Consider the following 17,019-nt stretch of genomic DNA (forward strand, 5'->3'; position numbering starts at 1 on the left):
TTGCTACATAAGTGACATTTATTAATGTTCTGCTATATTTACAGTTTTAACATAGTAAAACTCCAAAGTGAATCACCACTTGGCAGAAAGCACAAAAGTGGACATTAAATCTACATTTATAAAGCATCGGAATCTCTGCTAACACAAATTATAAAGGCAAGAGTTACAGGGATGTTAGGAATCGTTTCAAAAGTCCCAAGCCAAAGAAAAAAAAAAAAAAGGCCTTTATTTTGCAAGATATTCTTTATACAAAGTTGCAATGTGACCTTTCATCTTTACACTACCAACATGTACTGTGAAAATTCCTATTTAGTCCAAAAAGTAGGTAGTACGAAAGTATACTACAACACTGAGAGTATCATAGGCTATTAAAAAATTAACACTTGTGCCACCTTCAGAAATAAGACTCCCTCCCAATGAATTACACCTCACAAGTCCGTGCTGCAGAGCCCAGTTTCCTCTCTCAGACAGCACAGGTGGCTGCCATGAAGCAGCAGAAAGGTGTGTAACCATAGCAATGCCATCGCTTCAACTTTTGAGGTCATCCCTTTCGGGGCAGTCAGCATCACACACACTGTACACCACAAACCAGAGTCCCAACCTGCCGCTAGGATGCAGAACGAAACAAAGCAAGCCTGTCCCCTGCTGGCTACGGGGCACAGCTCATGCTACCCAAATGACTACAGATACTAGATAAGGCCTTATTAGCACATCACAGACTCGACTGCAATAGCTTTTGCAAACATTAGCCACTAACAATTTAATGATTACAGAATTCCGCATTAATTATTAAAATTTTACACCTAGAAACAAATAGAAAGAAATGCTTCTCCTTCTTTTTGTGTTTTCCAACAGTACTTTATTTATTTCTTTTAAAGCAGGTGATTATTTTTTTCTTCTGTTTCAGAGTCTTGATTCACTTCCTGCAGGTGTCCTGTTACTTCTTGAGGGAGAATTCACTCACACAGGAAGACATTTGCCAGAAAACATCTGTTGGAGAAGGATATCAAATATTGAACCTATAGTTAGATGGCTATTTTAGATGGCAGAAGGATGTCGCTCACAAAGAGTGCAGGATATTGAGAGGCTTATAAAGGATCCCAGTACACAATGACATGGTCAAGACAAAAATGCCCATTCACTGCCCCCTCCTCATCATGGCCTACAGCGGAAAGCTAACCTTAAAAACAACCAGATAGTGAAAATGCAGGTCTGCTGTGGTTTCCTTTCTGAGAAGTTTGGATTAAAGATCTCCAGTGAAAGCACTTTCAGAAGGCGAGGGAGACCATTTACCTCTGTATACCCAAAAGAGTGATTTCTGAAAGCTCTCAGGTACCCAAAAGTAAATAAACAAACAAAAATTTACAACAGAAGACACCACAACTCCATCCTTACAAGCAAGGAGTTCAGAAAGGTCTCCACAATTATCATTTCAAATTCTGAATCACAGAATGACAGAATCGAAGACAAGAAAGGCCTCTGAAGCAAGAAGCCAGCTGGGTCCTATAATAAATGAATAAGTTTCATATATAAGTAAAATCAAATTCAGTGAGAACAAACTACAGGTGACATGGCTGATGCTTAAATGCTGGCACTGTGTGAGCACACAGTGAAGGGAAGTGATCCTGCTGGTGACTCAGCAGGAATTCCAGAGGATATTACAAACCCTGGAGGTCAGCAGAAAAGCCCACTGTAACCCAGTCACTTCACTAAACAGAACAGGAACACAAATAAATTAGCTGAAGATCTATTTTTATGCACTATCATCACCACACAAAGCTGCAAAGCATTGCACAATTCTTGTTCCATGTAACATGCTGCAGAACAGAAATTAAGCAGTCTTGAGCAGTTTACAGCTTCTAATAAAAGTGCATTTGGAAAACTAAGCCTTGGTTTCAAATTCTGAACAATGTAATGAGCCCAATTTAAAGCTGGGCTTTGTTTGGTCTCTTTATACCACAGTCCCAGCTGCAACTGCTTCAACCTTGTCTTGGGGAAATACGGTGTTATTACATATTTCTAAAGGGAGCATCATGTTGCATCCACCATCTGGGAAGCAAACTATTCCAGGATTTCCTTCCCCTCAGGGAGGGACAGTTAATGCAAGGCCATTATCTGCTGTAAGCAGGAAGTTATGCTATAAGGGTTTGACTTCTTAAGCCTTTCTTTAAAGTCCCATTAGGAAGGGAGCAACATTAAAGTTCAGCCTTAAAGAAATGACTTTCAGGCATTCAGGCTTTCAAAAAACACTCAGGTAGGGCAGCATGCTCAGTACACAGGAGTGATTTTCAAAGAGAAATGGTGCGTGAGGACTGAATTTCTTCATGAACTTGGCACAAAATTCAAAGGGCACACAAAATTCAGACATGTTGTTCTTTTTGGTACACAAAACTGGCACAGGTTTTTTAACCACATTTTGAGACCCCTGTTCATGTGCAGAACATACCATCTGTTTCAGGCACATCACTCGTTCAGAAAGACATGGCTGTCAAACACAGCACAAGGCCAGGATGCTGTTTGTACAACTCAAATCTAATGAACTCAAAAATTCTTCTAAGGAAAAACTCGAGAAGAAATGCCAAATATTCCTCTGTTCCCCACCAAGACAGTCTGGATGCTGTCCCTCTGTAGAAACAGGAGCTGTGTGTGGGATACCAAGAAACAACTGTTTGCTGCTGCCTTGCATTCTAAGAATTCTGATGCAAAGGAAAGTCACTAAATTAAGTTTAAAATGAAACAGAACAAATCCATGAAAGCAGAAAGTTTACCTTTAGTAAATAAAGAGAACTCTGGTTCTGGGGAGAGTGGAAAAGGTATCAGGCATCTTCCTAACCTTTGCATAATTAATAAATCCTCTGAGAAACAGCAGAAAACCTAGATGAAAGAAACACATTTGTGCAGTTAATAAAGATTTGGCTTCTGCAATTAGAGAAGGAGCAGATCAACTCGCTGTTAATAGCAGAGAACCACCCGAGTTGTTGGGATGCACAACAGCGGCCTGAATACAAGAACTTTTCTTGTATCACCTCATCTTTTAAGACTACACAGTCTCAAAATCAAACCTTCCTTAGCCCATCACAAAACCTCCAACCCAAAATTAGACCTAGTGCTTAGATTAGATCTAGTCACTTCCATTGGAGAAAAAAAAAAAAAAAAAAAAGGAAGAAAGGTCACAACAACTGATACAACATCTGCTACTATAAATACAAGCATTTTTCTCTTCTTTTTTCCTTTCAATTGATAAACGGGGCACCACTACCCAGAATTACAACAAACAGACAGTGCTTGTGTATACCTCTAACATCTAGAATGCATGCAGGAAAAGTACCCTAAGGGTTACATTTTGGTTTTACATCTACATGTACATATTTTAGTAGTCAGTACTGTTATGCTTACAAAGGCCTTACTGCACTTTACAGAGTTCTAAGTATGCACTCCTTCCCCCCAGAACAAAACACTTACCTAGTACAAGGAACACCCACCAAAGCCAATACTGACCATCAAAGTAACCAGGAAAATAGGTGGAGAACTGGAAAGAAAAAAAAAACAACAAAAAAGCCCACACAAATTAGAGCACACAACAGTGTCTGCACCTAAACATATTTTCAAACTGTCTGCATATGCAGTGTCTAGTAAGGAAAATAAAATAGAGAAGTAAGCTTCTTGTCACCTGCTGCCTGTGTCACATGTGTCACACCAGAGGGCACCCGCGAGCCGTTCCAGACATGTGACTGTGCCACTGCCTCCTCCTCCAGCAAAAAAACAAACCTCAAGACTCCCATATCTCCAAATCCCTCTCTCTCTCTTCTCATCGGTTATGCTCATGGTGATCTCACAATTTAGAGATCATTACATTTTCAAAGCAGCACCTAAAGAACATCATACAAGCGAGATGTGTCGCTAAACTGACTGTAGGGCCTGCTTTATCCAGATAACTATTTTATGAAGATCAGGTCGCTGTCAACACCCAACACACACAAACACATTCTGATGCAGCTCTGCCTGACAGAGATATACTTGAGTGTGCAATTTGTGATCTCCTTTATTATAATAATAATCCCATCACCTGAGCACGTGAACAGGACAGAATGACAATAAAGCTCTGTCCCCAGTGAACAAGAAGCTCAAAATCCATTTCAGCTTATAAAAGCTAAATTTGCCACAAATAACATTTATATAAGTAAAATAAAAGTGAGTCAGGAAAGAAAACAGTACCAGTATGTGTTTCTGCATGACACAACTTACCCTGACAATAAGGATCCACTTGATAAGAGACAGACCAAATCCAGAAATGGCCCCATACCGTCCTGCAGCTGAAGTAGTCAGACAGAAAGACAGGAAAAATCCAATCCAGTTGAAGAGGAATGCCACTAAGAAAGGAAGAGAAGCAGATCAAGTCCTCTTTATATATCAAGAAGGGGAAAAAAAAAAAAAAAAGAAAAAAAAGAAAAAAAAAAAGCATAAAAACCTTAAAATTGGCACACACCATTTTTTTGGGTGCCTCATAAACCTAAGTGTGAAAATAACTGCAGCTATTTTGGGTTGCTGACTTACAAAAGGAAGCTGCACCATGTACTTACTGAAGAAAGTTAGCATAAAAATGCCATCATTTCCTATCCTCAGCTGGTCACTGTCATCAAAGTCATCCCGTGTCACAAAGTCCTCCTCCTGCAAATCAAAGGGAAAGGCAACACAAATGCATTTAAGTCAGTTCAATCCATACATCTGCTCCTACTTCTTCAAGACAGGGTCAGCAAAGCACAGAGCCCTCAAGAAGCAGCGTGCAATAGAGGGATACAGAATGCTCAGTTTACACTCAAAGAGACTCCTTTTGGGGAAAATATTCCTAAATCTCCAAAAAACCCAAGGCACACTATATTAAATCTTAGAAGTATTTTTATTTCTTAATACAGACACATTCTTCTTCTCACTAAAAGAACTCCCCTATCATCAGAAAAATGACACTTTTCACCTGAACCAAGTAATCTGGCTTCCATTAAGAATTATCAAGAAACGTGTGCATTTAATGCTATTGGGGTGGGGGACCATGCTGAACAAAATGTAGTGTTGACAAAGGCAATTTAAAATGAAAAGAAATATATTCTGATAGAGGGAATGGTTTTCTCATCCTTGCATCAGCTGGACTGCTCTCTGGTCAAGTCAGCTAAGCAAGCATCAGGAGCATTGAGAGTAGATACATGAGATGGCCGAATAATTAATCCTAAATCCCTTTTTAAAAGAACAAAACAAACAAAAAAACCAACCCAACACAGTACGCATAGATACAGTACACCACCTCTGTCAGCTTGCCAAACTAATCTGGATAGCATTACTTCATAGCTGCCCAGAGGAAAATTTAAAACCTCACACCTCAGAACGCATGGAAGTGTGTGGTACCACTGCCCTAAAAGGCTGAAAAACAAAAGGCAGGACACTTGATAAGCAGGACTTGAAAGAGAAATCCTACACAGGAGATGTGAAGGACATACAGGCAGCCAAGTGTACTCACTCTTCCAGGAACCAAGGGAATTGTGGCTTCAGCCTTGGTTCTCTCTGCTTCATCGTAACTAGGAAGTGTTGTGGCCACGTTGTAAGATGGAGGCTTCGGAAATCCTGACTCATCCTTGTAGTCAAAATAAGCTGCAAAGCAAAAGTTATACAGCAGGTAACCTGTCTGCTCCTCAATAACTCCATGCTGGGAACAAGAAGCATTTCAGAAGCCCTCAAAAGACCTCAGTATCCCAACTGTTAAGCTCCCATCTCCTCCCCACCCTTTTAGCCTCCTGCCATCCCAGAATAAAAAGTGAAAAACATAGGAACATCTTATCTCATACAAAGTCATATTTTAACAAGCCCAGCTCTACTTATTTTTGAAGCAATGACACACACGTCTGTCCTTCAATAAAACAGAAGTAGTTTTATTTATGAATCCCAAGCAGTCTGAGTGAGTCAAAAGAAGAATCACTCCGAGCCTCAGACTGCTGGCAAGCAATGTTTCCAGAGAAAGACTCCTAAGAGTTTGGGTTTTTTTGATGCCGGACTGGGACAAAAAAAAATCAAAGCACATTTTTGAGTCCCAATCTCTTAGGCACACCAAGGAATCAGAACTAATAGGGGCATCTTTACAAGGAGTGTGCTGAGGCAGGATATCCCACAGTCAGCTTTAGAAACACAGCCCTCCAACTTCTAGCCAAAGCAGGCTACTGAAGACACTGACTTGCATTTGCTTCATAAATCTTCTTTAAAGTTGACTACAGAGGTTCTGGAAGGGAAAAATGAGAAGATTTACCTGGGCTAAAACTCACCAATACAGAACCAGCACATAAAGAAAATCTCTTTTGCTCAAAGCTATTAGTGAGTTATATGACAGTACGATGATTCAGAAGAAGTGTAACCTTATGACCACGTTCTTAGTTACTGAAAACTGCAGAAATCATGAATTCTTTAATTCCTTTTAAGTAACAAGTTCTTTTTGGAAGGAGTACAGTGGCCAAATAACAAGAGGGAACCACAAAGCCTCACAGCACTTTGACTTTAACTGCCTTCAATCAACTCAGAACACTGTGCAATGTAACTGAACAGCACTTTATAGGATGACATCAGACAAATGCAGCCAAAATGCATATTCTAAACCACAAGTAACAATAGCATCCCTAGATCAATTGTGATCCTTTGTCGCCTTGGTAAGGATAATGCAATGCCATCTGTCAATATGGAGAACAATTAAGGAGGTAAGAAAGAACAACAGAGCAAACCCAGCTCTTTCCTTTCTGCTGCATTTACCTGTATTCTCTGCAGAAATGCTGCTGTAGGGCGGAGGGGCGTCACTGACCACTGGTGCAGCCTCACCTGGCTCCTCTTCATTCTGCAGCTGAACAGACCACACACAGGAGAGGTTAATTGGGTGCCCCACAATCTGTGGCCATCTCTTCTGGAACAAAACAGATCTGTGGCACCATGGAGCACTCAAGCAGTTGCTCGCTTTGCTCCAAAAAGCTCCCATTTGACTTAAAAGCACAATAAAACGAAGCCATGATTTCATACCCTCACACACCTGGACTTCAACCTAGCACAGCATACAACTTCTCAGTACCTCTCAATTTCCCCAGCACCTCCCAAGGATCCTCAGCTCGCACAATTTAGGAGCTGCAATTGCATCTGTTGAGGAAATAGCAGGAGACATCAACAAAAGATTGCACTGCTGCCTCTGGTTTCGTGGCAGACACATGACACATGTAAATATGACTCTTGCAATTTCCCCTCACCTTTTGACACCGTAGGACTTCAGAGAAGACTGTGTGCTTTATGCACTGTGCTTCCCACATTCCCACAGCTTGGAATAAATAACCCTGCAGCTTATCAGCAATAATACAGCATCCCCTGCATGAACCAGGTATGCCGACTGCAGCTTTGATCAGAGAAGATGACAAAGGCGAACCAGATGGGCTGAAAGCAGAACACACCAGAACAGAGTTTACAAATCAGCTGCTACCTAATTTATCTTCTTGTTCCACTTCTCATCAACGAAGAAATTAACTTTTTACACAGAAAGAAGATTCATTTCAGAAAAGCACGTTGGGACTGAGCCTTCACAAGGAGATGCCATGCTCCTCTGTAACCAGCACTAAGCAACAGCACTCCTGCAGCTCCTCCAGTAACATCTTCAGCCACTCCTCCTGCACACTGGCTCTAATGTACTTGGAGCCATTTGCTTCCTTCTCTTTGGAAAGATGCTTCTGGCATCTTCTGAAGTTGGCACTCAAGCCCTTGCCAAGCATTTATTGCTCAGGGAGCTGGCAGCACTGTTTTGCCTGTACAGCCTACCAGGAAAACTAAAAACCAACCCACACGTGCAAAAGATGGTCTCACTTTACACTAAACTGCCCTGCACATTCTTCTATTCTTTTCCTTTTGATAGCTCACATCAAAGCCTCAGGCTACATCCACATCCGCGGTGAAAGTCAAAGCCCAAACCTCTTCAGTTAGACACAATTCATTGGACACCTGCTTCCTAACCACTGCATGAACTGCATGACACTCCATTCCAGTGAGCTGAAGAGCATCCATTGCTTGTTTTCCCATCCACCAACTGGCCAGATGCACACCCTGGCCGGCTGCACACTCGTGTGTGCATGGAACACTTAACCAAAGGTCCAAGGGCCGCTGCCAACTCCCACTGACTGCTGCGTCATGCAGGAAAAGGCAAGCTGGACTTACTGCGAGTTCCAAACCACCACAGCTCAAGTAATGACATAAAACACGCAGTTACTGTTACTTTGTAAAACTGAGCTAGAGGCTCTATGAGGTATGCAGTTATAGGAATCAGATTTTCCTTTTAATGGACAAGGTACACAAATGCCTTCCAGCCTTTTTAATGATTCCAGGCATCTAAAATTCAACTAAGTGCTTATTAGCAAAACAGTGAGGATTCATGTGACAGGAAGAATGAATCATCAGGTCTCACGTGGCACAACACGGCCTTGCATTTTCCACCCAGGCCAAGGAGGGCACCCAGCATGCACAGCACAGTGCCATGGGGGGCTGCAGGCAACCTCCCTCTGCAGTGCTGCTGGAAGCCTTCAGATCCTGGGGAGCTTGACTGAAGCTGGGTCTGCCCACAGTCTGTTTTGCTGAGGCTGACGGGTGTTCTTTCTCTATTTCTCAGATGGAGCTTAGCTTTGAAAGTGTGAATCACCTATTTGCTGCATCAAAAGTAGGCCGTATTTACAGCAGTGTATGCACTTGTTAAAACAAGAGCTTGGCTGAGATTAATTTTTTTATCTGATTACCAAACGTCAGGAGTTGTCTGATGGAACAGGGTAAGACTCAGGGACATTTACTTCCCAACCAACAAAGGCCACCAACAATTCAGCTCTGAGCAGGGTGCTGCTGCTGCACCACTGTCCCAATGCAGGCACATCACGTGCACATACAGCAGCACTAAAGTTCTAAACTTACAAAACGTTTTTAAATGTTTCCGTGTAAATTTGTTCCCTCCTCCAAACTCTGTATGCTCAGCACACTGCCTGCTGGCATTGCTTTGCATCTTTCTTGTTATTAAACCTCCCCTCAGCCCAGGTCCTCAGGAGCAATGTGTGCACGTCGCCCATTACCAGCTCTGTCTCAGCAATGCATCAGCTCAGCGGTGTTCCCTGCATTTCAGCTCTGATCTCACGTGCTGGCACACAAGGTAGCGCTGCACAAAATCCTACTGAGGAATCTGAGCGAAGGCAGCCCCGATCCGCTCTCATTTTTGTTGTTACTATGGTTCCTGTGGGATTTCAGAACAGCGGCTAATTGGGTTAATAGCAACAAAAGATATAGATACACTTTGTTTTAAAGGTGGCAGAGTCTATTTTTCCGAACAATGGAATCGCAACCTCTGCAAACCAATACAAGCAGTACTACATGCTAACTAGATCATCTTCAAGGTCCCTTCCAACTTAAGGCAAAAAACCCCAAACCTATGTCATTACTAAAATAGGGAGTACTCCAGCAAGTCAACTTTCTAATCTCATTTCAACTCTCCTTACGTTTCTCCTTTTGTATCTTTGGCCTTTGGGTTACAAATAAAAGCCGCTGCTCAGTCCAGATACCTCCTTTTACTCAGCTACATTCCCCCAACACTGATTTGAAATCCTGACTTTTACCCAATCCTGTCTCAAATTCCTCTAACTTGATATCAGCTTAGTAACAATAAGCTACGAGACAAGCAAACCCGCACACACCAACCCTTGGCAGCCCCTCTCCTCAAGGAGCAAATAACTTTTCTCCCCAAAGCTCTCACAGGTCACTGAGCTGCATTACAGTGGCAGCACGGAGCTCCTCATCACACCTGGAGGTGCAAACAAGGACAGAAGGCCCTTCCCTTGTGCTACATGTTTGGGCTGTGGAGCCGTGCCTTGCACCAAGCTGCATGCATCAAGCACTGCTCAGCACAGCTGCAGCCCTCCAAAATACCATCCATGGCCACCAACATGGACTCACCGGAGAAACACTCCCAGAGCTACAAAGCTCCTGTTCCCCCAGCCCTGCTCACCCAGAGCACTGTGCTGCCTTGCCTGAGCTACCAAGAAGCACATCAGCCACAACACACCTCTGTTGGGACTGTCCTTATGCCTGCATGTTCGGTGGCTCAGTACACAAGAAGTTGGTTTCCATATTAGGCAGCTGGAATTACCTTTCACCTAACAAAGCACAAAGCCTTGCTGCAGTATTTAGGACCGTATTCTTCTGGACATTAATGCATCACAGATAGAATTCAGCCCAACTAAGCCCAGCACAATCCTGATACCTGAGATAATTGTCAAAACAGACATTTGCCTGCAAGGCTGTGTTCTACTGTCACACAAGCTTTGCAATGATGCTGGACTGCAGCTGTAGCACTGTCTGTTCCAAGTCCTTTAACCTTTACAGAATGAATTTATTTTAATTCTATAACTACATTATTACACAGAATCACCAAAACCTTCCAAACCCACCTGAGAAGTACAGCTGCCTGCAGAAGCTGCTGTTTCAGAACAAATCAGTATCTATCTACCAAGAGCCAGATGGAATCAGTGCCATGTTGCACAGAGGCAGCACAGCTTCACCCCAAATCCCAGCTCTCACCAGGTGCAGAGCAACACGACCAGTGGGGTGGGAAAACTCTGTGACTTAGTTCTGTAAGCCCCTACTGTTCTTATGTCAAAGGACACCACCGTTCTCATCTGGGTGCACAAAAGAGAAAAGAAAACAACCTGCCCTTTCTTTATCTCCCTACCATTCTTACCAATTGCAGGTATCTTCAGGCAGCACATCTTCTGCAAGCACCAAACGGCTCACCAAAGAAATGAAAAGCCACCGACATCACTAATTCTATCTGCTAACGTTACAAGATATGGGATATTCTGCACACCCACTGCAACTGAAAAATTAAAGACGAGCTTAATGCGAGCACAAGCTGGTAACTGATGTCTCCTTTCCTATCTCATCTCAGCCTTTCCAGGCAGAACACAAGCACTGCAGTGCTCTGTGGGTTCCAAATGTCCTCACTCTCCTATCTCAGGCAGCACATTTCTTCTGCAGTTCCACCAAAAGGAAACCAAACAAACGGAGAAATCTTTCTTCTTTACATTTCCCATAGACGCCTCCCATAACGGAATGATTCATGATCCATGTCAGCCTTCAACAAGTGGAACTGGAAGAAATACCACTTAAAAAGGAATCTGTTTGTATTATTTAACACACCCACCATTTTCTAGGTGGGTTTACATTACTCATATACATCACATATATCTTCAAATGCTTCCAGTAAAAAGCAGTTAACACAGAATGTAAATAAACCTATTAAAAGCCTAAGTATTTTTTCCAGAACAGAGGCTACTTTCAGCTCTAAGCACAAGATACAGCTCTGACACTGAGCTCCCAGCCCAGGGGATGCGCTCCAAAGGATTTAGGCCACCTAAACCCAGCAACATCCTGCATAGCCTTCCCAAAAGCAAGTCCAAGCAGCAATGGCATCATCCCCAGTCCTTCTGGGACACGGACTGCTGCATGCTGCAGCCTGCCCTGCTCCCCAGCACCACATCCTGCCTCTCACAGCCTGCACCGAGGGACAGAACCAGCCGCCCCACCACCCCCAGCACAGCAGGGCACACATCCCTCCATGGGTTTTGCCTTAGCTCCATTTGTGATTCCTCAGTGCGTTCAGCCAAACCGCCATAGCGTTCAGAAGCATCATCGCAAGCTATTTTCTGTTAGATTACCTAATGCCTGAATAAAGCACGAGGGCTGAAGATTATAGAAAACAAATCACGTGCCATAAGCACCCCTTTAACATAGCACACACAGAGAAACAGACACAGGTGGTGGAACAGGCTGCTGGGGGATGCACAGCCCATGCGCCCACATGGGCCCGCAAGGAAGAAACACGCGGGTTTTGAACTCAGCTGCTTATTTATTTCTGTTGTCCTCTGTGCTCAGTACCCCTTCTTCTGTTTGACAGCACACACACAGGGGATCCCACCCCTCACACTGTTCCCACACACACAGCTCCGTGCATAAAACCCCCATGGGGATGGATGTCAAAGTGCCACGCAGACAGGGCAGCACATTCAGGAGCAGAGCAGCTGCCCAGTTATGGGGCAGCCCCCAGTGACACATCACCCCCCCAAAAAAAATAAATGTTCTCGAGATTTAGAATGTTCAGTTCTATTTCACTGCTTCATACTCCAATAACTTCAAAAATTAAATGGGAGTATTGGTAATTTCCAAATAATGCCTACACTTACAGATCCTGCATCCAACTCCAGCCCTTACGGATAGGAGCTACCAATAGAGATAGGCTACCAATTCTTTAGACACTCCACTGGCAGAAATTGCATTTGTTAGATGGACAGCAGTATCTAAAAACCTTGACATGTTCATGTTGGAGAGGTTCTCCCACCCTCCCATCTCGCCTCCATCTAAACACGAGCTCTGTATCTCCAGTTTCACAGCTCGCAGGGATTTTCCAGAGCAGTGCAAGCATGAGAAACCAATAACGTGCTTTACAACAACACAGATACCAGAGTTCTGACAGAGGGCAAGGGGGGGGAAAGCAACTTTTAAGCAGCCCAAAGTAATTCCATCTGTATGTTTCTCATCCTGCACTCAATTACAGCCGTCTTTCCCCAGGACCTCATCTTTAGCAGAACGAATCCTCTGGGGCACAGACTGCCTCTCTAATCTCTGCTGTACCACGCAGTGCTGCGCTCTGCAGCACTAACAGTGTCTGTTATGTGTCTGCCCCACGTGCGAGTGAGACCTGGTGAAATGACAGCTTCCCATATTTCTCTCTAAGGGAATCAGTGTTGTTCTTATCAGTCGGGCCTGGAGTGCCACCAAGAACAAGGTGGGAGCAGCCTTCAGTGATTGCTGTCACATATCTTCATGTGCTCAAGACGGCAGGACACAAAACCAGATCCCTTTGTAAAGAACATTTATGAGGAGGATTCTCAGGGCTGACAGGCAGTCAATTAGCAAAGAAACCTGCTTATTTGTAGCCAGCGTGGCTGAGAAGAACAACAAAGAAATAGATTGGTCTTCATGAGTGAAAACATTTGTGTTTCACAGGGAAAAAACTGCAAGATTTACTCAACTTTTACAAACCTGGCGTGTCAAAACCAGTGACATCCAGCGACAAGGATGAGACCAACACTTTGTCCTAAGAGAAGCTGCACCTGGCATTGTGAGTAGAGCACACAGCCACCAAACTGCCACCACAACAAAGCCGCAGCACAGCGGTACCCCCGGGGAGCACCAACAGCAGCCCACGCTTATGGGGAATTTCTCTCCCTCACCGTTAGCAGTGAGGGAGAGAGCACAGGGCCGGGCTCACACCGCCCGCTGCTGCTCGGGGGCTGGGCTGGGTTCCTGTCCTTCGGGAGGCCGGGAAGGAAGAACGCGCACCTGGGAGCTCTGCAGGCACACAACCCGGCCTAGGGGGATTTCAACCCGAGCCAGAGAGCACCGCGCTGAACGCACGAAACTAAATTAAGGCTCGTTTCAACACGACACAGCACGAGTTCGCTGCTGGGAACAATCGGCGCGGAGCCGGCCACCCGCAGCACGGCAGAAGGAAGGGCGGCATCCCGGCAAGGTCACCGCTGTGCCACCGCGCGGCCCCGGGGAGGGGCGGGGCTCCTCCGCCTGCAGCCCGGCCGTGCCCGCGCCTCGCCCCGCCGACCCCCGTCCCGCAGCGTCCCGCGGCCTCCACAGCCCGGATGGGCGCCGAGGCCCCGCGGCCTCCGAACGGACCCCCCCCCGCTCCCGCGCGGCCTACGGAGCCCCCTCCGCCCCTCACCTGCTGGTAGCGGCCGCTGCTGGGCTCGGCGGCCGCCATGGCGCTGTGAGGGAGAGGGCTGAGCGGGCAGCGGGGGCTCGGCGCTGCCCGGCCGCCTCCCGACGGAAGCTGCTGAGGCGGAGGCCGCGCAGCCGAGGCCTCTTCGCTTGCGGCTCCGCTCCCGCCCTCCCTCTGCCCGTCACGCTCGGTCGCGCCCTCCCCCCGCCCCGCCCCGCCCCGCCCCGCCCCGCCCCGCCGGCAGCCGGAGCCCTCGGGCCCGAGAGCACCGGGGCGGGCTGCTGGGCCTGGGGGTGCCGGGGGTGCTGTGCAGGGGGGATTTAACACTAGCAATCCGAAAACTCATGGTACCCCGTGCTGGATGGAAGTGGGTGCCGCCTTCATAGCAGGGTGGGACCGGGATGTGCGGACTGCCACTGCCCTGGAGCTGGTCACAGAATCACAGAGCTGAGAGTTGGAAGAGACCCACAAGGATCGCCGAGATCACCCCCTGGGTCCACACAGGGACACCCGAAACCGAACCCCGTGTCTGAGAGCACTGTCCAAACTTCCTGAGCTCAGCAGCCCCGATGCCATCACCATGCCCTGTTCCAGGGCTGTACCACCCTGTCTGTTAACATCAGTTCCAGACCTGATGTTACCTGCTCCCAGCACACACACAAAGCATTGCAGCCAAAGCAACCCTGAAATGCTGGCCAACTGCTCAGGAGGTGCTGTGAAATCCTGAATATCCACATCAAGCAGATGGTGCTGCAGACCCAAAGCCTTCCGGAGCAAGCACTCATCAGAAATCACACTGGGTTATACACTTGTTTATTCTGAGTTATTTTGCATTTGGTGTTATACAGGTTGAGGGGTTTTCCAGCTTGTCTAACCCTTGTTTTGTGCTTGTGCAGTTCATCTACAGCTGGGCTTGTGCAAAACCATCCACATCAGTCCCTAAGGTTGATAAGACTTAACTATATCTGCTTTAGGATGAGGAGGGCTGAATCAGCCCTAATGGGATTCTGAGCTGTCAATTCAGAGAAAGAATTCAATACAAACTCTGTCATAACTGTGTGATTACAGCTCTCCGTTCAGTACCATGCCTAGCCTGGGATCTGCTCTGTGTTCCTCATAGGACTGCATAGTTCACCCAAGCCCTAAAGAGTTGGGTAAACATTGCAGGTATCCTGCTAAGGGACAGGCAGGAATTGCAAAGGACTTTAGCCAAGAAGAACCTCCAAAAGAGGCTCCCGAGAAATGCAGTAGGCACAAGGAGAATGCAAGTTTATTGTAAGAAAAATAGCTCTGAAGGAGTTGGAGTGAGAGCTGAAGGCGCTGTCACAGTGTTCATTCCCCCTTTCTACAAGATCCACAGTTTGCACTGAGAATCTTCTTTGCAGTAAGAAGCTGCCCTGATGATGTACGCGGATTTGCTGTTGAGGTAGGATTATATCCCTAAGTATAGCTACAGCCACAGTGGTAATTAGCTTTATGCTGATTGACTTGGACATCTGAAAGACTAAAACCAGACACAACCTGTGCATAACCTCAGCAAAGATGCTGGACAGTATCCCAAAGAGATGGTGAAACAGTTTGTGCCAGTCATTAGCTGGAAGCATATCAGCACCTAATTAGGCTAACTAGCCTGAGCACGGCTGACACGGGGAGCTGACAGCAATTTCTTCCAGCTGCTCTCGGGGTATTTGTCTTATTGTATGAGGGACAGCAGCTCAGATGATTCTGTGGTTACAGCACATGACTGGTTCTGCTTTCATTTCCTGCATGGTTTTAGGCAAATCACTTCATACCTCTGTGTTTTCTAAACCTTCTTCCAATACAAAATGTCTTTTCTCCCAGGAGATGCTCTGAAGCTTGAAGTCATTGCTTGTCAGTGACCTCCGCGTAGGATATGGGATATGCTGTGGAAGTGTTTGAAAGCAATTGAAAATGTTAGAGGGCTTCAGTATGGAGAGTCCCCTGAAACCCCTAAGCTCCACAAGTGTTACTTTGATTACAATGTATGACTGAACAACAGAGGGCACTTTTAATCTATGCTTTGTAACAGTATTGAACTCTAAACTATAAAGCTGGGGGGGGGAGGAGGGGGTTTGTTAAAGCTAGACTTGTTTAAACAAGGAATAATCAAGACATTAAAACTTAGTTCTTACTTGCTGTCTTCATAGCAGTAAATGATTCGCCTAAGGAAAACCTGAAGACAAATGTTTGCATGAGTTAATGGATCAAATGAAGCCTCTGAAGCTCTCCGCTGTAATAGCTCAGTCTGTGAGCAGGCTGCAACTGGCAGGCTGAGAGAAAATGGTGGCAGAATGTTGATCATGTAAAGCCTGCATTGTCTGCCATTACAGAGCTGGCCTCAAAGAAGATGGAAACTTCACCACGAGTCTCATCCAGAGACTGCTGGCATCAGCAGAACTGCACTGTGCTGCCCAAAGAAACGCAGTGGAGCGCTATGAGCCGCGTTCTTCAGTGCCAGCAGCTGCTGGTAGTGCTCATTGATTCACTGGGACTTGGCCCCTGATGGGAGGAGCTGGGCAGTCAGCAGGGCTTGTGGTGAGCGGCAGCTCCCTGCAGCTCCATCCACACAGGAACCCAGTTTCTCCTTTCCTCATAAACAGGAGAGTGAATGCAGGTGGGACATGCAGGAGCAGGAAATGCTGGCAGATGGTGGGCATTTAAGAGCTGCTTTAATTATGGGAGTTGGAGAGAGGGCCCTTTATGCACATACATTTTTAACTGTTGCTTTTTTTAGAAGGAAAAAAAAAAAAAATAGAATCAGTGCTCCAAAGCAGCTCCTGGGAGCAAAAGCTCTGCTGTGTGCGAAATGCTGACTCCCATCTCTTCAAGGCAGAGAGAAAGAAAATGCTGTGCTTGTTAGAATCCCCTGCTTAAACTTCAGCTCCTTCTGCAGGGAAGTGTTTGTTTCCTTCCATCTGCTGCTTTTGCTGGGAAGAAAAATCAGCTTGTTCAGACACCAGGAAGTTCTTCAACATTTCAACAGCGAGCTGAGAATGCAGAAACAGCACCATGCATCCATAATCATACCTAAAAATATCCTGCATGGCAGTCACACGGATAGCCCAGCCCTGGAGCCATTCCTCAGCAGCAGCAGGCTGCATGGAGCATGCAGATCCATGGGACAGGGCAGCTGTGGCAGCAGATGCATGTGCCTCTCTCACACTATTGCAGGCTTT

General features: G+C 45.8%; 1 protein-coding gene across 3 annotated transcripts in view; it reads right to left on the minus strand.

Annotated features, from left to right (window-relative positions):
• Positions 1–17,019, minus strand: part of NDFIP1 (Nedd4 family interacting protein 1) — a 23,276-nt gene continuing 6,257 nt past the window's right edge. The window contains exons 2-9 of one of the 3 annotated variants that reach the window (XM_085519123.1): positions 7,266–7,446; positions 6,784–6,871; positions 5,510–5,640; positions 4,581–4,668; positions 4,246–4,370; positions 3,463–3,529; positions 2,769–2,874; positions 1–990 (exon numbers count right to left, since the gene is read on the minus strand). In XM_085519123.1, the coding sequence (XP_085375249.1) occupies positions 2,771–2,874; positions 3,463–3,529; positions 4,246–4,370; positions 4,581–4,668; positions 5,510–5,640; positions 6,784–6,871; positions 7,266–7,446 (784 nt within the window). In that variant the 3' untranslated portion in view covers positions 1–990; positions 2,769–2,770. Of the gene's footprint in view, positions 991–2,768; positions 2,875–3,462; positions 3,530–4,245; positions 4,371–4,580; positions 4,669–5,509; positions 5,641–6,783; positions 6,872–6,982; positions 7,159–7,265; positions 7,447–13,825; positions 13,994–17,019 lie in introns of those variants that run through there. The other 2 variants (XM_015875492.2, XM_085519124.1) reach the window with 2 other exon arrangements.

This window comes from Coturnix japonica, chromosome 18 (genome assembly GCF_054131305.1).
Source record: "Coturnix japonica strain WE chromosome 18, WE-NBRP24, whole genome shotgun sequence".
NCBI classification, from domain to species: domain Eukaryota; kingdom Metazoa; phylum Chordata; class Aves; order Galliformes; family Phasianidae; genus Coturnix; species Coturnix japonica.